Source organism: Bubalus kerabau, chromosome 12 (genome assembly GCF_029407905.1).
Source record: "Bubalus kerabau isolate K-KA32 ecotype Philippines breed swamp buffalo chromosome 12, PCC_UOA_SB_1v2, whole genome shotgun sequence".
Lineage (NCBI taxonomy): Eukaryota > Metazoa > Chordata > Mammalia > Artiodactyla > Bovidae > Bubalus > Bubalus kerabau.
Genome location: NC_073635.1, coordinates 79,024,640 through 79,048,714, shown reverse-complemented (window position 1 = coordinate 79,048,714; position 24,075 = coordinate 79,024,640). Strand labels below are relative to the sequence as shown.

The window sequence follows — 24,075 nt, the reverse complement described above, 5'->3', positions numbered from 1 at the left end:
TCAATATCACAGCCAATAAATAGTGCAAAGAACTCTGGTCTTCCGAGGCTAACCATACCCCGAACCTCCCCAACAGTGAATGCTCTCTCTGGGTTTCACCTCTGGAGCCTGACTGTCCTAAACAACCAGTGCTATTTAGTTTTCAAACTTCTTAGTATCTGAATTTGGGGAAGAACACATTTTGAGGAAAAGACAATACAAAATCTTCTGATGACCTCAAGTTCCTCTCTAGTACATAAACATATAGGAACATAACACTGCTGAAAACTGTGACCAAAAGCATTCACAGCTGAGGAGAGAAGAGGGTCTGAATTTATCCAGATATGAGGTAATTCATGTAAAGGTATTTTCATTTAAACAAATTCTCTCACAGTACAATAAAAATGTCTTTTTGTTCCTTGTACTAGCTTAGCCCCTGTTGCCCTGTAGATGCTATAAACATTTAAGTTTTCAGTGGTCTAAATCAAGTTCTGAAAAAAAAATATTCTTCACTAAGACACCATGCTCAGAAAACTTATTAAACTCGATTCCATAACAAATTAAAAGTCAACTAGATGAGAGTTTAGTGTGATCCCTGACTCCTGCAAGAGGGTTCTCCCCATTTGATATGTTTCAGTGTGGCAATCCATATCTAGTATTATTACATTTATACCACAACATCGTCAGGATAGTTTGGCAGCAAGAACACAGCCCTCAAGTCAAAAGAATACCTTTTTCTTAGTGTAAGTAGACGGAGTTCCACAAAGACAGAAATGGTATCACTTTTTGGTTGTATTCTCAGCACCGAGCAGGTTAGAGAACAGCAAATACAATGTTTCTAAGAATATTCCTAGCACTAAACCAGGCAGGTTCAATGAAATGTGAGCAGTGCCACTGTAATAAAAGCGCAATTCCATTTGATACCATCAAAAACAATCACACAATGTAAAGCAGACTTCATCCAACCCTCCCAAAGGAGAAATATGCACTCATCTTACTCATTCCATTCATATTTATGGCAAGCCTATGTTGTATATGGGCTTCCCTGGTGGACTCAGATGGTAAAGAATCTACCTACAATGTGGGAGACCTGGGTTCAATACCTGGGTCAGGAAGATCCCCTGGAGAAGGAAATGGCAACCCACTCCAGTATTCTTGCCTGGGAAATCCCATGAACAGATGAGACTGGTGGGCTACAGTCCCTGGGGTCCTAAAGAGTCAGACACAACTGAGCAACTAACACTTTCACTTACTTTGTATGTGGAAATGTAGAGAGGACAAACAACTTTTATCTAATGAACACTGTGGTTCAGGTAAAATTTTAAAACGTTGCCCTCCTTCAAATCTCATCAATCAAGTGTCGTACTAGAATCAATGAAGAATATAAGTCATTGGAAACAACTGAGAATATAAAATCCATGCATATATGATTAGTGAAATACTCAAGGTTATGTCATAGAAGAATGTCCAGTCATGAATGCCATGGACATTCAACTTATTCTGTTAATTACTGAATTTTGGGACTTAGAGGCATTTAAATCATTTCTCCAAATACCAGAAACATTTTTTTGTAAAGCTAAAAAGAAAAATCCTTTAAGATTTAATAGAAATAAAGCCTACCAAATGCTTTGTACAATGTAAAAAGCTTTATCTTTTTAAAAGTTCTGAAGCCATTCAATGATTTCAACAATATGTAACAATAAGTTTTTAAATGTACTTGACTTCATATCTGGAGTCAAAACAAGTCACCTTAGTCAACAGTTTGGTATTTATGTGTCAACTAAGTATTTTTATTTTGACTGAGTAAATTACACAAATACTTACTGAGCCCTTGCCAATTCTTTAGTTAAGAAAAAATTCTGTTATTTGCTGTGGTGTGTATGCGCGCTCAGTCGCTTCACTCTTTGCGACCCCATGGATTATAGCTTGCCAGGCTCCTCTGTCCATGGAATTTTTCAGGCTACAATACTGGAGTGGGTTGCCATTTTTTAATCCAGGGGATCTTCCCCACCCAGGGATCAAACTGGTGTCTCCCGTGTCTCCTGCACTGCAGGTGGATTCTCTACCTGCTGAACCACCAGGGAAGCCCAATGGCTTCCAGGTTACAACAAACTGTAATATTCAATTTTATTTAGTTTGATTAGTTATAAAAGGTTCACTTTGTAAGGCAAAAAAGAGAAGAAGGTAGTATTAAGGTATCATTTCATGCAGCCATTTCTGTTTCAAATATTTTGCTTTCCTAAGGAGCTCTATCTACAGACAAGTTTAGTGCTATATTATATGGTGCCAGGGAGCTTCCTCTCAAACATTTACCTTTTCTGTCAAATTAAGAAAATTGTGTATTATAGTACTTACTTTACATGTTAACATAGTCCCAGGATAGACAATGAAAGGAAAAATATAGTATCTGAATGTTTTCACTAAGAATAAAGAGACTCAGAGCGTAAAAGTACTTATTTTCAATTGTTCTTGATGAGAAAATGTGCTGAATGCTGCTAACTATCCCCAAAGTGATGGGAGAGATAAAAGATTTACAACAGGCACCAATTGGAATTCAAGCTGAACCAGACATTGGTATTTAGTTCAATAGAAGAGAGATTCCCCACTAGGCCTGACAATAGAGACTTAAGCAACTGGAGGGAAGAGGGAGAATTAAACTAGCTTACTAATTACAATGCTGTTCTGCTTTGCAACACATGGAAATTTCTATTATGGGTTGGGATTAAGAACTTATTTTGGTGAAAAATCACCTCTAGAGTTAGCAGACAGCATTAAAACATTTTTACAGGCTCATCACATCCCACTGGTATCAGTGCAAAGTGATGCAACCAACAAATGCATATCACTTCTAAGGAAAAGACAACTTTTAAGTATTATACAAACAAACCTGGCAGAAGTCTGAAAAGATAGTATACACGTGCTCCTATGTACAGCACTGTTTCTACCAGCAGGACACTAGAAACTTCAACGTTCATTCATAGGAGGCTGGTTGAGTAAAGGCATCCATAGCTGCTTTAAAAAAACAAAACAAAACCCTCTAATAGGGCAATGTGAAATACACTGAATAAAAAATTCCAAGTTTGGCAACAGGATGCATATTATAAACCCATTCGTGTAAAAATAAATGTATACATATATAGATGTAATATTTTGCAAGGAAGATGCATAACCACTTAAAAGTGGTTACTTTTGGGGAATGGGATAAAAAACTATTTGCAATTTGAATTTTTTACCCTGAGTATGTATTACGTGTATAATAAATGAATCGACAGTCATTAGGACAAAGTTAATCATAGTTTAAATGCTTTTCACACAGCACTGAACTTCCAAAGTATTTACCTCACAGATCATAAAACCACTAAGTGTAACTAGCAGATCCTCTATTTAAAGTAGGAATGATGCTGTGATTTTAAAAACAACTATAAAATCTCGTGAGTCCTGAAAAGGATTTCATTAGTTACGTAAAAATAAATGTTTGCTCTGTAAGAATATCTGGCTGAACATCCCTCATTGAATCTTTTTCTTTTCCTTCACTGAATCTTATAAAAATCTTCAATCACGTGGTGACAAAAAATTCCATATGTAATCAAGTCTGAGGATAGGATCTGATAATGCACTAAACAGAAACTGGAAAGTTTCTGCCCTTCCCTTGACGTGTCTCAAATCGCATCTCAACACACTCGAACAACAGTCTTCTACAGAACCAAGTGTGCCTTACCGCTACCTGATAAATGAACTTGCAGATACATTTCAAATACTGTCTCTTGAAACTTTATCCACAGCTCCACATTTTGGCGGTCAGGAGCCAATAAGGTGGTTAAAAAAAAGAGAAATTCAGGTTAGATTGGGTGAAATTAAAAAAAGCCTTAAACATGTGGCACTAGCCCAGATAGACAACGGAAGTCCAGGGATATCCCGTTGGTCTCTAGAGACCAAAGAAAATTTATCTGAAAGATGAGCAAAGTAAGGTGCAAGCTGCTTAGAAAGAAATCCTAAAGGCAACTTCGCAAAAACTTGTGTGTGGGGGCGAGGGGGGAGGCGGGAGAGGAATGGAAATCCGGCTTCTGATATTAGGAACTAGAGTGAGAAAGAGGACGAAATGGAAATAGGTGGAAAGAAGACGAGGCACACTATTCAGTAGGAGGGGTCGGGGAAGGGAGGGACCGACGGTGGTGTGAAGAGTTGAGGGGCAGGAGAAGAAAAGCAGGGGTGATGGTTCAGGGAGCAGCATGGGTTTGGGGGGGACCAAAGGGCTTGGGCAGGGTGGAGACGGCAGCTGGAAGGGCGGGGGAGGCCCCCAGCCGGAGAAAAGCGGGAAAGGGGCGAGGGGAGCCGAGGGGCCCGCCCCACACCCCACATCCCTCCCCGCCGCCCGGCTTCCCCATCTGGGCGGGGGCAGCGTGTCAGCAGCGGCCGCACGTGTGTGCGAGCGGCGGCGGGGAGGTAACTGACGCCGGGCGCCGCGGCTGCAAGGGCCGGAAGGGCCCTGGGGCACCGCAGGGAGCCGCGGGCTGCCTCACACGTGGGCTGCGCGGCCGCCGCCCGCCCGGCCCGGCCCGGCCCGGCCCGGCCTGGCCTGCGCCGCCGCAGCTGACCGACCGAGGCCCGGGCGGGCGGCGTCGGGGGGCAGGGTCGGCGCGCCGACCCGGGGCGCCGAGAGTCGGGGGGCGGCGCGCTTGGTTACCTCTGCCTGTTTCCGGACCACATTGTCGGGGCTGAGCAGGTTTCCCAGGAGCAGGTAGAACTGTTGCTGCTCCGCCGCGGCCGCCGCCATTGCGCTAGGCGTGAGAGAGAGAGAAGGAGGGAGGGGAGACAGGAGCCGTGAGGCGCGCTGGCGGGCCGGCGGGAGGGGCGGGGGCGGGCCCAGCGCGGGGACCGGCACCAGCCTCGGCGCGGGACTGAGGAGGGGGGCGGGGGGGCGGAGCGGGCTGGAAAGGGCGGGGCAAAGGGGAAAGGGGAGGACGGGGCGGGGCCTCGTGACCCCTCACCCCCGCCGCGGCCGCCGGCGCCAGCGCCCCATTGGCCCTGGACGCCGGTGGAGGGGCGGAGCCGAGGCCGCCTCCTCGGGGGCCGTGCCGATTGGCCACGCACCCTGCAGCGCCGTCACTGGCAGCGCGGCTGGCCGCCTGGCTGGGCGCGGGGCGGGGCGGGGGCGGGGCCTTGGCAGCCCAGCTGTGGTCTCGGCTGTGTCGCGGGGAAAGCGGGAGGAGCCGGTGGGCCAGCCTGCCGGGCTGCGAGGGGGCGTGAGACCGGGCTGGGGAGGAGGGGCCAACTCCAGAGCGCGGGAGATTTCGGCGCCGCAGGCGGGCGGGTCTCCTCCCCTTGTTGTCCGCCAGCCCCTCCCTGCTACCCCAGCAGCGCCCCCAGCCCCTGGGACCCTAGGTTAGACCCCTCTCACTCCGTCCGCCGCCCCCGCCCCAGAGGGAGTGAGTGGGTTTCAAAATCCACCTCCTACTTCCATTCTACCCCCAGCTCCACAGATCCCACCGTCAGTCAGACCTGATCTTCCCCGGGGCTGTGACTCAGGCCACCCCTTCCTCCCGCCACGCTCACCGGTGACTCACGCCCTGGGCTTGCCCGGAAGAGGGGTTACTCAGCCCCGGGCCCTGCCGCCAGGCCTACCCTCCTCTCCTAGCCCGTTGTCGTCCTGAGATAGCCACGTAGCACACTTTCCTCCCCCTCTTCTCACCCCAGGATCCTAGACTATTCCTTTGATTTCCTTGTTTGGGGGTCACATTTCTTTCAATCAGCTCAGTTCAGTCGCTCAGTCGTGTCTGACTCTCTGCGACCCCAAGGACTGCGCAGCACGCCAGGCTTCCCTGTCCATCACCAATTCCCGGAGCTTACTCAAACTCTTGTCCATTGAATCGGTGATGCCATTCTTTAAATGGCTGGGGTAAATTAAGACCCCCATCCCCTTTCCTAAAGAAAGACTGGCTTGTAGTGATCTTTCAATAAGTGTTTGGTTCACACCAGTCCTTAGGAGCTCAGAGACCTGGTTGCAGTTTGAAGTTCACTAATCCATAGATCCTGGGCTTCCTGGTGACTCAGACTGTGGAGAATCTGCCTGCGATGCAGGAGATGAAGGTTCTATTCCTGGGTCAGGAAGATCCCCTGGAGAAGGGAATGGCTACCCTCTCTCCAGTATTCTTGCATGGAGAATTCCACGGACAGGCCGCAAAGAGTGGGACAGGACTGAGCAAATAACACTTTTGCTTCACTCAATGCATGGATAATACCCCCAATCTGCCTTCATTGGAGGTGCCAAAGGCTGAGGGAGTAGGAATGTTCCAATCAAAGGGCACTTCTGTTGAGTTCCTACTGTGTCCAATGCATTGGGCTAAAGGTGACAGTGAAGAAAATGACAATTCATTTCTGTCTCAAGAAGACACATTTGTAGAGAGAAGTTTCCACATCGAGTACATAGAGATGACTACATTTCTCGCTGCTCGTAGTATTTATTTAGGGGATTTAATTTCCCATTGACTATTCTATTGAGGTTCTAGTCTTTGAAAGTCTTGCAACATTTGCTTCTGAGTGAATGATAAACCCTCGGCTGTACATTTAGAGTCTAGACCACTGTGTCCAGAATCTGTGGGCCAAGGCTTGGGTGCTGTGGCTTAGGTGTGCTCAGTTGTGCCTGACTCTTTGTGACCTCATGGACTGTAGCCTGCCAGACAAGAATACTGGAGGGGTTGCCATGCCCTCTTCCAGGGGATCTTCCCAAGCCAGGTGTCCCACTTTGCAGTCGGATTCTTTTATCAGCTGAGCTGCCAGGGATCCACATGAAACTATGATTGCTGGCCAAAATATTTTTAAAGAATTCTGACTGATTCATGGAGAAAACTCCCTTAGAGAGTTTTATCTCTGACTGTGACGGTGGTGTCCATAAGAAGATTGCCAACCTAGCTTTGTAGAATTGATGTTTCTTAGGTGTGACAATTTGTCATCCTTACAACACGTTATTTCTTCAAAGACAAACCATTGTGTACATTAATTTGGGGTAGGTTTTGATTTTTGTTTTTTGCAGTGGACATGTCTGGATTCTGAGGAGGCTTAATAACCTCACCCAAGGTTTATTAGGATTTGGGGAATTACCTACTACAACAATTACTTTTAATGACTAGCTTACCTATGAAGTGAATTGCCTACAGGCTTGCTCAGAGTATGGCCTGATCTAACACCTGCTGTAGTATGTGTGTTTATAGGCAATGACTCTGTAGATTACATATATTTATCTCAAATATCTCAAATAATAGAAAATCCAACCTAAGCCTAGAGGTCCCTTAGTGGCTCAGTGATAAAGAATCCACCTACCAGTGCAGGAGATGCAGGAGATGCGGGTTTGATCCCTGGGTCGGGAAGATCCCTTGGAGAAGAAAGTGGCAACCCACTCCAGTATTCTTGCCTAGAGAATCCCATGGATAGAGAAGCCTGCTGGGCTACAGTCCATGGGGTTGCAAAGAGTTGGACATGACTGAGCAACTAAACCACAACCTAAGTCTACAGATTTGTCAAAACAGGAAGCTTGATGAGGCAAAAAAGCATAAAATTATTTCAGGCTAGAAACAACACAAGTTAGTATTAGTGGTGACATCAACTGCTAGAATATGGACGGACAGCCCATCTTTCTTTTAATATTGTAAGCATCTAATCAAAAGAGAAGGAGATTTTTAAGGGTAATGAATAAGGAGATTCCCAAATGGGAGAAATGCCTATAACCTTGGAGTAGGTAACAGAACAGTTGAGACCAGTTTTGGCATCCAGAACACCTACTAGGTGGATAGATCGCAAGACCTACTGTCCTCTTAGCAGCAGGGCTGCCTGCCACCTTAGAAGAGTTTGTAATGCTCGGCTTTCTAGGAATTTACTGCACTGGAAACCAGTTTCCCATGGAGATAATGCAGTTTGTTTTTTGCGTATTATCTCCCCATAAGAAAATAGCTCAGATATTGTATAAAGGCAGTCCACAAGAATAGAGATTTATTTCCCAAGGAGATTAGATGGTTTAATATAAAGAACCTTGAACTTGAGTTGAACCGGTTTGAGTCTTTAGTCTCTTACTAGTCATGTGAAGTTCAGTGAGCACTTAATGTCTTTAAAACTCAATGTCTCATCTATAAAAAGGAATAATAATGGTTGATAAGGTATGATATTACTAATCACAAAAGTTCTAACATTAAAGTATAATTGGGAATGAAATGGAGGAGCAGAAAACTTTTTGAGTCTTACTGCCAATGGGTTGGCATTGCTTTGGGCTGGTTAACTGGGAAAACAGCCAGCTCTTGATGCCTTTGTCTTAGCTTATTGAAAGTGAAAGTGAAAGTCGCTCAGTCGTGTCTGACCCTGCAACCCCATGGACTGTACAGTCTGGAATTCTCCAGACCTCTATTAAATTCTGGAGGCATAGTTGCTTAGGGCATTTACAACTCCCTGTAAAAGACAGTGAGGTGGGAAAAATGGAAAGCTGCAAGTTTCTGTCACCTGCGACCTGACGTCTAGGTAGTTTAGGATATCTGAAGTTTATGAGAAGGCACTGTGCTGACTGGCCATCAGTCTGTTTATAAAGCTACAGGAGGCAAAAGAGAGCCTCAGAATCCTCTCTGGTTGCTGCTCTTCGTTTTCTGGGCATGGATGGGCCTGTCCTAAAAATGGGAGGAGACTGGGGAAATGAGGCTTATAAAACTTCTGTGGAAGCTCCTGTCAGCTGTGGTAGAATTTGGTCTTGTCTGTCATTTCTGGTTCATTAGGTGCTGAATGCAAATAAAATAAGATTCTCCCAAATGAACAATTTGTAATTTTTTTAAAGTTGCTGCAGGACTCCAAAAGAACCTTAATTACCTATCCTGGTAGTTATAAGCACATGGGCTTTCTGTATCACGACTTATTATGAGAGTCAGTTTGGATGATGTAAATGGAAGTATTATCATCTGTAACTGTACACAGGTTTAAGGTGATGATATTATTTACAGATGTTTGTATTTTATTAATAGCCGCTGCTGCTGCTAAGTCACTTCAGTCGTGTCTGACTCTGTGTGACCCCATAGACGGCAGCCCACCAGGCTCCCCCGTCCCTGGGATTCTCCAGGCAAGAACACTGGAGTGGGTTGCCATTTCCTTCTCCAATGCATGAAAGTGAAAAGGGAAAGTGAAGTCACTCAGTCGTGTCCGACTCTTAGAGACCCCATGGACTGCAGCCTACCAGGCTCCTCTGTCCATGGGATTTTCCAGGCAAGAGTACTGGAGTGGGTTGCCATTGCCCTCTCCCCAATAACATAACATACTGAAAAAAAAGTTGGCTGTGTTTCCTCATCTGTAAAATGGGAATAATACTTCTTCATAGGAGTGTTGTAAAAGCTAGGATAACATTTGTAAATGTACATAGTGTGGCATCTGCATCGTATTTACTTGGCAGTTGCAGCTATTATTAGATGGATTTGGGTATTAAATAATAAACAGGCCTTAAATAATTACTTTTAAAGCTACATATGATATAAATGTGTAATCACATTTCTGTGTGTGTAAAATATATCTGTATAGTTTCTATTAATCTTTCAATTATACAAATTAAAATAGTACGTGGATGAATTTAAAGAATAGTTAGTAGACACTTGGCTTATAAAGAAGATTTCTAACTCTTTCCATTACTGATGTTATCAATTGCCTAGATGAGAGCAAGCAGAAAAAGTTGAGAGCTGTTGAAGAGCTATTTACTCAAAATAAAAAATGCTGAATAGTTCACATTTCTTCTGCCGCTTTTTATCAAAATGTTCAAGCCCCTCTCTGAAGCAGTCAGTTTCAGTCAGAGCATGCCAGCCAGGGGTGAGTGAAACCTGATTCCCAAGGGCACTGAACACAATAGGCCCTCAGCAAATTGCTGAATTGAACACACGCAGGGGAAATTTGGACTCTCTCTCATAGCTTTATATATGAAATTCACTATATGTCTGCAAGTGGTTGATTCATTTTAGGGAGGCAGTAGAATTTGGAGGCTAGGCTTACAGGCTCCAGAGCCAGCCATAAAGAGACTTCACAACTTACATGCTGCTTGATCTTGCCCAAGTTAATTAACTTTTCTTAGCCCCAGTTTCCTCTTCCATGAAATGGAGATAACAGAAGTAACTTTCACCATGTTTTAAAATACTTGTCATAGTGCCTGGCACAGAGCAAATGCTTAATGAATGTTACAAATCATTACCAATGCAGATTCAGTCAGTTCAGTCGCTCAGTCATATCCAACTCTTTGTGACCCCATGGACTGCAGCACTCCAGGCTTCCCTGTTTATCACCAACTCCCGGAGTTTACTCAAACTGATGTCCATCGAGTCGGTGATGCCATCCAACCATCTCATCCTCTGTCGTCCCCTTCTCCTCCCACCTTCAATGTTTCCCAGCATCAGGGTCTTTTCTAATGAGTCAGTTCTTCTCATCAGGTGGCCCAAGTATTGGAGTTTCAGCTCCAGCATCAGTCCTTCCAGTGAATATTCAGAACTGATTTCCTTTAGCTAGACTGGTTTGATCTCCTTGCTGTCCAAGGGACTCTCAAGAGTCTACTCCAACACCACAGTTTAAAGCATCAATTCTTCAGTACTCAGCTTTCTTTATAGTCCAACTCTCACATCCATACGTGACTACTGATAAAACCATACCTTTGACTAGACAGACCTTTGTTGGCAAAGTAATGTCTCTGCTTTTTAATATGCTGTCTAGGTTGGTCATAGCTTTTCTTCTATAGAGCAAGTATCTTTTAATTTCATGGCTGCAGTCACCATCTGCAGTGATTTTGAAGCCTCCCAAAATAAAGCCTGTCACTGTTTCCATTGTTTCCCCATCTATTTGCCATGAAGTGATTCGACTGGATGCCATGATCTTACTTTTCTGAATGTTGAGTTTTAAGCCAACTTTTTCACTCTCCTCTTTCACTTTCATCAAGAAACTCTTTAGTCTTCGCTTTCTGCCATAAGGGTGGTGTCATCTGCATATCTGAGGTTATTGATAGTCCTCCTGGCAATCTTGATTCCAGCTTGTTCTTCATCCAGCCTGACATTTCGCATGATATACTCTGCATATAAGTTAAATAAGCGGGGTGACAATATGCAGCCTTGGTGTACTCCTTTCCTGATTTGGAACCAGTCTGTTCCATGCAGTCTGTTGAACCAATGCAGACTGGAACTTCCAAATTTTGTAAATTTAATTCTGATTGTACCACCTGTTAGGTTATTACATTTTTATGCTCCTATTATATAAGCAATGGACAATAGTTGTGGTTTAGAAAAACATTTTAGGTTTGATTTGGTCATCATAGAGGATTTCAAGGCTAATTCTCAGCTTTAAATACCACTGTTGCACTGTGCAGTGTGGTAGCCATTAGTGACTATGGCTGTTAATCATCTGAAAAGTGACTAGCTTTCATTAAGTTGTGCTTTAAGTGTAAATTTCAGAGACTCAATAGGAAATTAAGAATAACATGAATTTGAGAAAACTGGGAGATAGTGAAGGACAGGGAAGCCAGGTGTGCTGCAGTCCATGGGGTTGCAAAGAGTTGGACATGACTTAGTACTGAACAACAGCAAAGAATAATAATCTTGTATTAGTCATGTGTAGAAATGATATTATATTGGGTTAAATAAAATATATTTATTAATAAACTATAATTATTAGCTAAATAATAAATAAATTTGGCTTTTTTTTTCTTTTTAATAATATGTGGCTACTAGAAACTTTAAAATTTACATATGTGATTTGCATTTGTTCATGTTATATTTTTATTGGACAGTGCTTTCCCAGAGAATAAAATAATAAAACTAACTCAGGTGTCCTGAGTACTTTGTTCACTTAGATTTAGGAACTCAAATGAAAATCAGTTACCTTATAGTGCTCTCCGTTGCTTCCAGTTTTCCAGAATTGATTCTCAGGGATTTGGAGACATGGTACAGTACTTTCTGAGCAGTGTTCCTTGCTTAGGAATTTCCTTTCCCTGCTGGTTTGACAATAAATGGATTGGTGAACCTTTAGAAGGTAAGTAAGACTCCAGATTTAATCCTGTGGAATAAACCGCTATGGGTTAAATCAAGGACTGGTTAAGAGATGGGGGGGATGGAAGACTATCTTTTATTATTTAGATATTTTCATTTAAATGTGGTAAATGGATTTTAAAGCCATCATTTGCTGCATTTTAATACCTGAGACAAAAATATACTTAGCACAACAGTTTAGTTTTTAAGTTTAATGTTGTTCCTTAGAACACAAATAGGTTAAAAGTAAAAGAATAGAAAAAGATATACATGCAAACAGTATCCAAAAAAGGGTTGAAATGGATATATTAATGTTAGATAAAATAGATTTTAAAATGAAATTGTTATCAGAGACAAAGGAGGACATTTTATTATGATAAAAGTGTCAATCAGTCTGGAAGACTTAACAATTATAAACATATGTACCTACCCATAGAGCCCCAAAATACATGAAGTAAAGCTTTAATAAGCCGAAGAGGGAAATTTAATAAAATAGTTGGAGACTTCAATTTTTACTTTGAATAACGAGTAGGACCACTAGGCAGAAAAGCAACAATAAATAGAAGACCTAACAGACGTCTCTCTATAGCACTCCAGCCAGTGACAGCAGAATGCACATTCTTCTCAAGTGCATGGGGAACATTCTCCAGGATCGATCATATGTTAGACCATAAAACAAGCTTCAGTGGGCTTAAAAGGATTGGAGTCATGTGAAGTACGTTCTCCATCCACAGTAAAATGATATTAGAGATTAAGAACAAAGGAAATTCACAAATAAGTAGAAATTAATCATCCCACTCCTAAATAAAAAGTGGCTTGAAGATGATGTCACAAGAGAAATTAGAAAGTGTGAGATGGAGGAAAATGAAAACATAAGATACCAAAACTTAGGGGATACAGTGAAAACAATTCTCATAGGAATATTCAGAGTTGTAAGGATCTTTATTAATAAGGAAGAGAGATCTCAAATGAATAATCTAATTTCTCTGAAACTAGGAAAAGGGCAAACTAAACCCAGAGTAAGAAGAAGAAATAAAAAGAAAGGAAATAAATGAAATAGAGAATAGAAAAACAATATAGAAAAAAATTTTTATTCTTTGGGAAGTCAAAAAATTGATAAACTTTGGGCTTGATTGATCGAGAAAAGAAGATTCAAATTACTAAAATTAGAAATAAAAAGGGGGGAATTCCCTTGTGGTACAGTGGTTAGGCAGAGAAGGCAATGGCACCCCACTCCAGTACTCTTGCCTGGAAAATCCCATGGATGGAGGAGCCTGGTGGTCTGCAGTCCATGGGGTCGCTAAGAGTTGGACACAACTGAGCGACTTCACTTTCACTTTTCACTTTCATGCATTGGAGAAGGAAATGGCAACCCACTCCAGTGTTCTTGCCTGGAGAATCCCAGGGACGGGAAGCCTGGTGGGCTGCCATCTATGGGGTCACACAGAGTTGGACATGACTGAAGCGACTTAGCAGCAGCAGCAGCAGCAGCACAGTGGTTAGGACTTGGTGCTTTCGCTGCAGTGGCCCAGATTCAGCCCCTGGTCAGGGAACTAAGATCCCCCAACCCTCACAGCACAGCCCCCCAAAATAAAATAAGACAAGAGGGGATCACTATTAAACTTTCAGAAATAAAAAGAATTATTGGGGAATACTATGAGGAATCATATGCTAACAAATTAAATAACCTAAATAAAATGGGGAAATTCTTAGAAAATCTCAACTTTGAAAGTAAATTCAAGAAGAAATAGAAAATTGGAATAGAAAAGAGATAGAATTAATAATTAAAAAAAAACTTTTCACAATTCCAGGACTCACTGTAAATTCTACCAAACATTCAAAGAAGAGTTAGCTCCAATCCTTCTTAAACTCAAAAAACAGGAGTGTAGTGAACACTTACTTATTCTATGAGGCTAATGTTAACCCGATACCAAAACTAAAGACAGCTCAGAAGAGCCACTTACCAATATAAATATTGATGTGAAAGTTCTCAACAAAATCCTAGGAAAGTGAATCCAGCAACATATAATAGGATTATATACTATTACCAAGTGAGTTAATCCCAGGAATGCCAGGTTGGTATAACATAAGGAAATCAATCAATGTAATATATCATAGTAATAGAATAAAGTACAAAGATCACAATGTTCTCTCAATGATGCAGAAAAAGCCTTTGACAGAATCCCACACCCTTTCATAACAAAAAACACTCAACAAACTAGGAAAAGAAAGAAACATCATTAAACTGATAATAGCCATTGATGAAAAACCCACAGCTAATATCATGCTTCCTGGGTGGAAAAATCAATGCTTTGTCCCTGACATCAAGAATAAGATAAGAATGTCCATTCTCATCATTTCTATTTTACATTGTACTGTAGATTCATAAATGACATGATCTTGTATGGAAAAAAATCCAGATGAATCCACAAAAATGCTATTAGAACTCAGCGAGGTTGCAGGACACAAGCTCAATATACAAAGATCAATTACGTTGCTATAAACTAGCAATGACCAATCAAAACAATGAAATTAAGGAAATCCCATTTATAACAGCATCAAAAATAATATACTCAGGAACAAATTTAACAAAAGAGTAAGACTCGTACACTGAAAATTATAAAACATAGTTAAAAGAAATTTATAAAGAGCTAAATAAATGGAAAGACATTCTATGTACATGAATTGAAGACAATATTAAGATGGCAGTATTCCTCAAATTATCAGTCATGTCCGACTCTTAGCAACCCCATGGACTGTAGCCTACCAGGCTCCTCAGTCTATGGAATTTTCCAGGCAAGAGTACTGGAGTGGGTTGCCATTTCCTTCTCCAGGGGATCTTCCCAACCCAGGGATCGAACCCAGGTCTCCTGCACTGCAGACAGACACTTTACCGTCCGAGCCACCAGGGAAGCCCAGATTCAAGGGAGTAACTATTAAAATTTCAACTTCTTTTTTTATTTTTTTTTTCAGAAATGGACAAGCTGGTCCTAAAATTCGTATGAGTTGCAAAGACTACAAAATAGCTAAAACATCTTGAACAAAACAAAAGTTGGAGGACTCACACCTTGATTGTAAAGCTTACCATAAAGCTTCAATAATCAAAACAGCAGTACTGGCATAAGGATAGGCATATATAGATCAATGAAATTGAGTGGAGAATCTAGAAATAAATGATACATTTGTGGTCAGGTGATTTTTGACAAGGGTGCTGTGATGGTTAGTCTTATGTTTCAACTTGACTAGGCTATGAAGCCTGGTTGTTTGGTCAAACCCTGGTCTAGATATTGCTGGGAAGGTATTGTGGATGTCAGTAACATTTACAATAGTTGATCCAAGTAAAGCAGATTACCCTCAGTATGTGAGTGGGTCTCATTCAACCAGTGGAAGGCCTGGACAGCAAAGACAGGTTTACAGAAGAAGAAGCAATTCTGCTTCAAGATGGCAACATAAGAAAGCTTGCTACTTGATCTGCAAAGTTCAGGCTCTAGATTACAAAATCAACGTTTATCTGAATTTCCACTTGTTGGCCTGCCCTACAATTTCAGACATGCCAGGCCTGACAATCGTGGTAGCTAATTCCTTAAGATAAATCTCTCTATAATGTATGCTAATGGTTCTCTGGAGAATGCTGATATATACAGGTATCAAGACCATTCAATGTGAAAGAACACTCTTTTTTTTAACAAAGATTGCCGGTACAACTTGATATTATCTTTTGCATGATATCCACGTGGAAAAGAATGAAATGGACTGCTAGCTTGCACAATGTGTAGACCTCAAAATGAAGCATGGATCTAAATGTGGGAGCTAAAACTATCACATTCTTGGAAGAAAACATGAGATCAAATTTTCATGGCCTTGAATTAAGCATTGGTTTCTTAGATGTGACACCAAAATTACAAAAAGACAAAGAAAAAAAAAAAAACAGATACAACTTTTGTGCTTGCAAGGAAACCATCAAGAAAATTAAAAGACAATCCATAGAATGGGAGAAATATTTGCAAATCATATAGCTGTTAAGAGACTTACATCAGAATGTATAAAGAACTATACAACTCTATAGCCAAAAAACCCCCCAAAACTAATAAATGAGCAGAATATTTGAATAGACACTCCACCAAAGAAGATATATGGATACCGATAGCTTTAAGTACATTAAAAGATGATCAACATCCTTAATTATTAGGGAAATGTATAATGAGGTACCATTTCATACCACAAGGATGACTGTAATAAAAAGGATAATAGCAAGTTCTGATGGAAAGATTGGTGTAGAAACTGGAGCCCTCGTACACTGCTGATGGGAATGTAAAATGGAGCAGTCGATTTGCAAAACAGTCTGACAGTTCTTTAGAAGTTAAACAGAACTACTATATGACTCAGCAATTCTACTGAAGTATATCCTTGAGAGAAATGGAAATGTATATCTACACAAAACTTGTACATGAATGGTCATAGCAACATTATGCATAATAGCCAAAAAGAATTAACAATCCAAATGTCCATCAACCAAGGAACAGATAAAATGTTGCTTGTCTACACAATGAGGTATTATTTGGCAATAAAAATAAATGAAATACTGACACAGGGTATAACATGGATGAATCTTTAAAACATTATCAGTGAAAGAAACCTAATGTTAAAAGTCACATATTTTTTGGTTACATGGTTATGAAATTTCCAGAATCAGCAAATTCAGAGAGACTGAACATGGACTAGTGGTTGCCGGGAGCCGGGAGGTGAGGGCGCTGAGTAAGAGAGGAGGGGAGGGAATGTGGAGTGACTGGTAATAGGTCTGGAGTTTCTTGGGGGAGTGAAATGTTCTGGAATGTGATTGTGGTGATGGATGTGAAACTCTTGTAAATATACTAAACACTCAACTGTACACTTTTAAAGAGTGAACTTTATGGTATATGAATTATATCTCTGATAAAATGGATATTAAAAAAAAATGCCTTTCCTTAGATGAAGGAAATTGATGCAGATTTCAAATACTGATTTTTTTTCCTATTTTTTTCACAATATATGTAGTTCTGTTAAGAATATATGGATGGCATTCATAACTCTTAAACCTGAGCACTCCTGAACCAATGTCTGGGGGCAAGAGGAATGGGGAGATTCAGATGAGATTTAGTCTGTATATTTTCCTCTCCATTTACTTGCTACTTATGGCAAATACCTTACAGTTTGGAGACAATGCCATATACATTTTAGCTCACATATTATGATGCTGTACAGAGTGGAATATTAATTGTGACATCAATTCACATCTCAAATTTGCATCCACTGGAAAGATAAAGTTTTAACAGTCTACAGTTAATAAGGAACAAGTGAAAAAAAACTTCATAAAAAGTTCGTATTCCTCAATCCTACTGACACTATGTGTAGTATATTTTACTATATCAGTATTTATTTAACACACATTTCACTTGTGCATTTATTTAGCAAATACTTTATGGGAACCTTCTCTGCAGTAGATACTGCTAGGCTGTGGGGATTCAGTGGTGAGCAAGTGAACCTTCAGGGAGTACATAATCTTTTGAAAGAAGTCAGACAATAAAGAAAACTGAGTAGGTAGTTTCTTATTGTGACAAGTGAAAAAAGGGGATAATGGGATCAAGAATGACTGGGGTGGAGCTGAATCTCCACCCAAAGAACACAGTCTTCTGAGGGGAGGTGACGTTTGAGCTGAGACTTGATGAAAAGTGAAAGTGAAGTCACTCAGTCGTGTCTGACTCTTTGCAACCCCACGGACTGCAGCCTACGAGGCTCTGAGGAGCCTCTCAGTCCATGGAATTTTCCAGGCAAGAGTACTGGAGTGGGTTGCCATTTCCTTCTCCAGGGGATCTTCCCAACCCAGGGATCGAACCCTGGTCTCCTGCACTGCAGGCAGACACTTTACCGTCTGAGCCACGAGGGAGACTTGAATGATGAGGTGACAAGTGAAGAAATGGGGAAGATTCCCTTAAGCCAGGGAAAGGGCTAGTACAAAAGCCTTGAGGCAAAAAAGACTGCGGTATATTCCAGCAAGGAAAGAAGGGTACAGCTAGAGGGGAGTCAGCTGTGCAGAGAAAGGCCTGGGAGCTAAGCAAGGACCAGATGACCACAGGCATTGTGATGGTTCCGTGGTATGACTTATTTTAAGTGGAACGGGAAGCCAGTGGGTTAAGTAAGGGGTACCACTGGAAAACAGTTTCAAAAGATCATTCTGGCTGCTATATAGAGGGAAGTGAGGAAGCTGGGGAACATCAGGAGGTCATTGTTGTACTCGAGGTCAGAGAAGGTGGTGGCTTGAAATACTTTTCTTACGAAATAGGGCAGGAGGTAGGGTGCAGAGGCAGATGCAAGTTTAACGGGACCTGAAATACACACAAGTTGAGGGCCCTCTGTAAGAAAAATGAAAACCCGAACACAAAATGGGGTGCCTTGCAAGGGTCCTGTGCGTGTGGAAGGCATGGCAGATGAAACTTCACAAGCGTTATGGTGGATCCTTCTCTGATGAAGATGAGATGGACGAATCAAGCAAATCAAGCATACCTAGGTTTGGGGTCTGAGAATGGGTGATGGAATTTAGATGAAGATCTTTTAAGGGTAAGGTCTGGAGAGAAGAAAATAAGAGTTGGGTTTTGTTCATGGTGAATTCGAGATGCCACTAGGCACCTGGGTGACAATGTCCAGCAAGTAGTTGGACAGAGAGGCCAGGCGATCAAGGAGGAGGGCAGAGCTGGAAATACCAACTTCAGCCATCACATTCATGGCATTTAAAGCTGTGGAAGTGGGTGATGTTGCCTGGGGAAGAGAGAAGGGGGCCAAGGACTCAGCCTCGAGACATCTTAACACTAGAGGTCAGGCAGGAGGTTTCTAATTCGTACATAACACACATATCATCATAAGAGGGAACTGGCACAGTGAACCTGTCCCCTTATATTCTAATTTCCTTTGATCTGTTTGCAAGGGCTGTTTTAACATCTAGGCGTCCACTAAGGGCGAAAGTACAGGTAGTCAAAGGAACAAGTCGGTACAAATGTTAAATGTCAATTGCACAGCATTTTATTTGAGGGGATTTTTAAAAAAGATTTTGTTTGATGTGGACCATTTTTAAAGTCTTTACTGCTTTTGTTGCAATATTGTTACTGTTTTCTGTTTGGGTTTTTTGGCCCATGAGGCATGTGGGATCTAGTTCCCTGACCAGCGAGCGGAACTGGTGCCCCTGCAGCATGGGAAGGTGAAGTCTTAACCACTGAACCATGAAGGAAGTCTCCCTATTTTTATTTTTCACGTTTCAGGGGATGTGGTAGTGGTGGTGGTACTGAGGAAATACTATTTTCTCTGAATCTTCGACTATCAGCCTTCCTACTATCTCATCTACTTCTCAAGCTCACTTAGAAACCACGCTTTAACAATATGGAATTAAAATGATCATTTAAAGCAATTACAAGATCAAATCAAAACTAAGATGTCAAATGCTATTCTTTTCCCATCTCAATCTAAGCTGTTATCTAAATTTTGTTTACACTTAAGTTTTTGCTTGATCTTCAGAGAGGAAAGTCCAGGCCCTTTTAAAGAACACAGAAAGTAAATTGGAAGATTCAGGAAGGTGTTCTAATTTTTTTATGCCATGTCCAGTAACAGTAACATTGAAACTGTGTTATAAGAATGCTTGTGTTAGATATAAAGAACAGACTTTTGGACTCTGGGAGAAGGCGAGGGTGGGATGATTTGAGAGAATATCACTGAAACATGTATATTACCATATGTGAAATAGATCACCAGTCCAGGTTCGATGCATGAGACAGGGCGCTCAGGGCTGGTGCACTGGGATGACCCTGAGGGATGGGATGGGGAGGGAGGTGGGAGGGGGGTTCAGGATGGGGGACACATGTACACCCATGGCTGATTCATGTCAATGTATGGCCAAAACCACTACAATATTGTAATTAGCCTCCAATTAAACAAATTAATTTTAAAAAAAAGAATGCTTGTGTTACATGAATTCACCTCTACTGCAGCCCAAATACTTCCTCTTAAAACCTAACTCCAGATAGAAAATATTGATAGAACTCAGTTTAAGGTGGGAATATTGGTACTTATATATAAACACCATCGTTATAAAAGGATTTTGTTATATGTTATAATTTAGGCTTGTTATAATAAGTTACATTTATATATGTGTGTGTGTGTATAATTTGTTCAGTTCAGTGGCTCAGTCATGTGTGACTCTTTGTGGTCCCATGGACTGTAGCCCATCAGTTTCCTCTGTCCATGGGATTTCCCAAGCAAGAACACTGGAGTGGTTTGTCATTTCCTTCTCCAGGGGATCTTCCCAACCCAGGGACTGAACCTGTGTCTCCTGCATTGGCAGGCAGATTCTTTACCACTGAGCCACCAGGAAAGCCTTTCTATATGTGTGTGTATGTGTATGTGTGTGTATATATATATATATATAAATTGGGAAAAGAGTACATCAAGGCTGTATATTGTCACCTTGCTTATTTAACTTATATGCAGAGTACATCATGTGAAATGCCAGGCTGGATGAAGCACAAGCTGGAATCAAGATTGCCAGGAGAAATTCAATAACCTCAGATATGCAGATGACACCACCCTTATGGCAGAAAGTGAAAAAGAAGTAAAGAGCTTCTTGATGAAAGTGAAAGAGGAGAGTGAAAAAGCTGGCTTGAAACTCAATATTCAAGAAATGAAGATTATGGCATCTGGTCCCTTCACTTCATAGCAAATAGATGGGGAAACAATGGAAACAGTGACAGACTTTATTTTCTTGGGCTCCCCAAATCACTGCAGATGGTGATTGCAGCCATGAAATTAAAAGATGCTTGCTCTTTGGAAGAAAACCTATGACCAACCTAGACAGCATATTAAAAAGCAGAGACATCACTTTGCCGACAAAAGTCCATCTAGTCAAAGCTATGGAAAAAAGCTGAGCACCAAAGAATTGATGTTTTTGAACTGAGGTGTTGGAGAAGACTCTTGAGAGTCCCTTGGACTGCAAGGAGATCCAACCAATTTTAAAGGAGATCAGTCCTGAATATTCATTGGAAGGACTGATGCTGAAGCTGAAGCTCCAATACTTTGGCTGCCTGATGCAAAGAACTGACTCATTGGAAAAGACCCTGAAGCTGGAAAACACTGATGGCAGGAGGAGAAGGGGATGACAGAGGATGAGATGGTTGGATGGCATCACCGACTCGATGGACATGAGTTTGAGCAAGCTTTGGAAGTTGGTGAAGCCAACTCTAGGGAAGCCTGGAGTGCTGCAGTCCATGGGGTTGCAAAGAGTCAGACATGACTGTACAGCTGAACTGAACTGATATATAACTTCATATGGTGGTAGGTTATAAGACATATTAAACCAAGGTAAGGAGATAGAAAGTAAAAGAAAGAGGCACTGTTTTTAACAGGGTGATCAAGGGAGAACCTTTCTGAAGAGGTGACATTTTAGCACCCAAGAATGGGTTGCTTCATGGAAATTAATTTTCAGAAGAAGAAACAATATTTAAAAGATTTGTATTAAAAATGCTCAACCATTGTTTAGATCAGATTTAAAAATTCATAATAATAGCTAACAAGATTTCAATTTCTTTCTGTTTTTGTATGAACTTTCTGTACTTGATCTCAGTCGATCCTCATCTTTAACCAATGAGGCTTCAACCATTTTCTCAAGAAAAAAGTGTATTGGGGTCAGAATAAAACTGGTTCCAACTACAGCCCCACTACTAACCAGCTACAATGCTGACCTGGGCCCCTGGAGCTTCCCTAGGCCTCCATCTCTTCATCTGTGAATTGGCAGAGTTGGGCCGAGTCCCAAGAAATCTTTCCAGCACCAAGCTTTGAGAATAATTAAGTCAATTATCTCTCTGTTGCTGAAACAGATGACTACAGAGGGCACTTAGAGGTGCTTGTCCTGAAACAAAGTTGTTCTGCACCTCTGGGATTTGAGGTCTTATATCTGCCTGGCTTTTAGAAGTTTTCTCTCTTTCGTTTTTCATTTTTCCTGTCAGTTCAGCTGCCACTTCTTATGAGTGAGTGTGTGAGTAATAGTCGCTCAGTCATGTCCGACTCTTTGTGACCCCATGGACTTTAGCCTGCCAGGCTCTTCTGTCCCTGGGATTCTCCAGGCAAGAGTCCTGGAGTGGGTTGCCATTTCCTTCTTCAGAGGATCTTCCCGACCCAGGGATCGAATACAGGTCTCCTGCCACTTTTCGTAGCTGCCGACGTAAAATGACAGCCGTCTCTCCTTGTCAACTGCTCTCATCATCTGGTTTGCTGTGGACTCTGGAGACTGAATAACCAAGTATATTAAATGGTATATGAAATAGGGAAAACTGAGTATATTTTCTGTAGAGTCCCATGCATGAACTTTACTACTATTTGGCCTCTCAGATATTTTTCACTGAGGGCTTCCTAATTGTGTTCCAAACATTTAAGCAGGTGCAGACCCAATGCCCCAGCACAAAGCTGCCTCTCACTGCTAGTGTTACAGAGGTTCCGACATATATATGTTTCAACACATTTAAAAACGTGGAGCAAAAGTGTTTAGGGAGGCCTAAATTAGAACTTTAAATAATAAGAGCATTGCCATTGACAAGCCGCCTGTATCTAATCATTTTCTTTGTAATTTTGGCTTTTTTTATACCTTGCTGGGCTTCCCTGGTGGCTCAGATGGTAAAGCGTCTGCCTGCAATGTGGGAGACCTGGGTTTGATCCCTGGGTTGGGAAGATCCCCTGGAGAAGAAAATGGCAACCCACTGTAGTATTCTTGCCTGAAAAATTCCATGGATGGAGGAGCCTGGTAGGCTACAGTCTATGGGATCGCAAAGAGTTGGACACGACTCAGCAACTTCATATACCTTGTTAGGGGATTAAGTTCTCAGAGAAACAGTTAAGTAAGGTAGTCCATCAAGTAAGTAGTCTTTTGACTACTAAGTGATTTACTTTTCCCGCAATGAAAATGAATTATGTTATCCCTCCTTTACTAGCCTATAGTCCCTGAAAATGAAAATAACGTGTCCTCAGCCTCTGAGAGGAAGCAGCCAGGATGTATGGAGGCCTGGGATGGAAATTCTAAAGACTTTAAACAGAGCTTATCTTGAGATGCTTGAGAAATGAAAGACGCTAAGAGTCAAACTGCTTTTAAGTGATTATTTTCCTGTGGGAAAGTCAGGTGGAAAATCCTGGTGACTTGGATTGCAATCTATTGATGACTAGAAGGTTAAATGATCAAGAAATGAATATCACCACTGTAGAAGAAAAGAGTAGATACTTTTTGTTATAAAGGAAACAAAGAATGCAGTTAGCAGTGGCCAGATATATAACAAAATGTATCTGATAATTTTAGTCTTACTTGGGTGCTGCAAGGATCCTGATCAGGGGAAACAGCCATGCCCATACATAGGTCCTGGAAAAGTTTCTTCCCAGAACCACCTAAATGAAACAAAAACGCAATTCCAACTCTTTCAGGATGGCCACCCAGATCACTCGGGCAATGGTCTACATTCTTTTGGGCAACTCTAACCAAATGATGCTTCCTTAAATACACAAAGGCGGTCAACGGCTAATTTAAGACACAGTTTCAAGGAATAACTTGCGGTCACAGAATTCACATTCTTTCTTTCTTGGTTTCTGTCTAATCCATTCTCAGAATCACTTTTTCTGGCCTTTCCTCCCTTGTTGGTACCACTGTGGGGACCGCAAATGGGGAGAAAGTGAAAAGACCCTGCAGGATCTCACACGAAAGACTTGCCCTCCAGAATCTCCTGAATTTGTCCTCAGTATGAATTGAGTTCTTCCAGTTTTTCATTTATATCTCAGGTCCAGGGATGACTTACCGTAGTCAAAGCTGTTCTCAGCACTCTGGTTGCTCCAGTCGTGGGATGTCATTAATCCCACAGTTCCGACCTCATGGTTCATAGACGTTACCATGGAGACCGCCGACTACCACTGTGACCCGCTGCGGGTCAGCAGTACCACGCTGCTGGCCCCCTTCAACTTGCCCACCATACAGGCTTCCCAGGCGGTTCAGCCGTTCAGTTATTATTAGCTGACCCAACTGTTCCCAAAG

At 41.8% G+C, this 24,075-nt stretch overlaps 1 protein-coding gene and 1 long non-coding RNA gene across 2 annotated transcripts in view; both read right to left on the bottom strand.

The window, feature by feature from the left end:
* Nucleotides 1-4,819, bottom strand: part of IPO5 (importin 5) — a 40,506-nt gene extending 35,687 nt beyond the window's left edge. Inside the window, exon 1 of the mRNA XM_055542876.1 lies at nucleotides 4,664-4,819. Coding sequence (XP_055398851.1) covers nucleotides 4,664-4,753 — 90 coding nt within the window. The 5' untranslated portion in view covers nucleotides 4,754-4,819. The remainder of the gene's footprint in view (nucleotides 1-4,663) is intronic.
* A 4,935-nt stretch (nucleotides 4,820-9,754) lies between these two features.
* On the bottom strand, nucleotides 9,755-24,075 carry LOC129624696 (uncharacterized). The gene is made up of 3 exons (XR_008701104.1): nucleotides 23,843-24,075; nucleotides 11,848-11,959; nucleotides 9,755-11,041 (listed from the first exon to the last, which is right to left on the bottom strand). It is a non-coding gene; the product is annotated as an uncharacterized LOC129624696 (long non-coding RNA).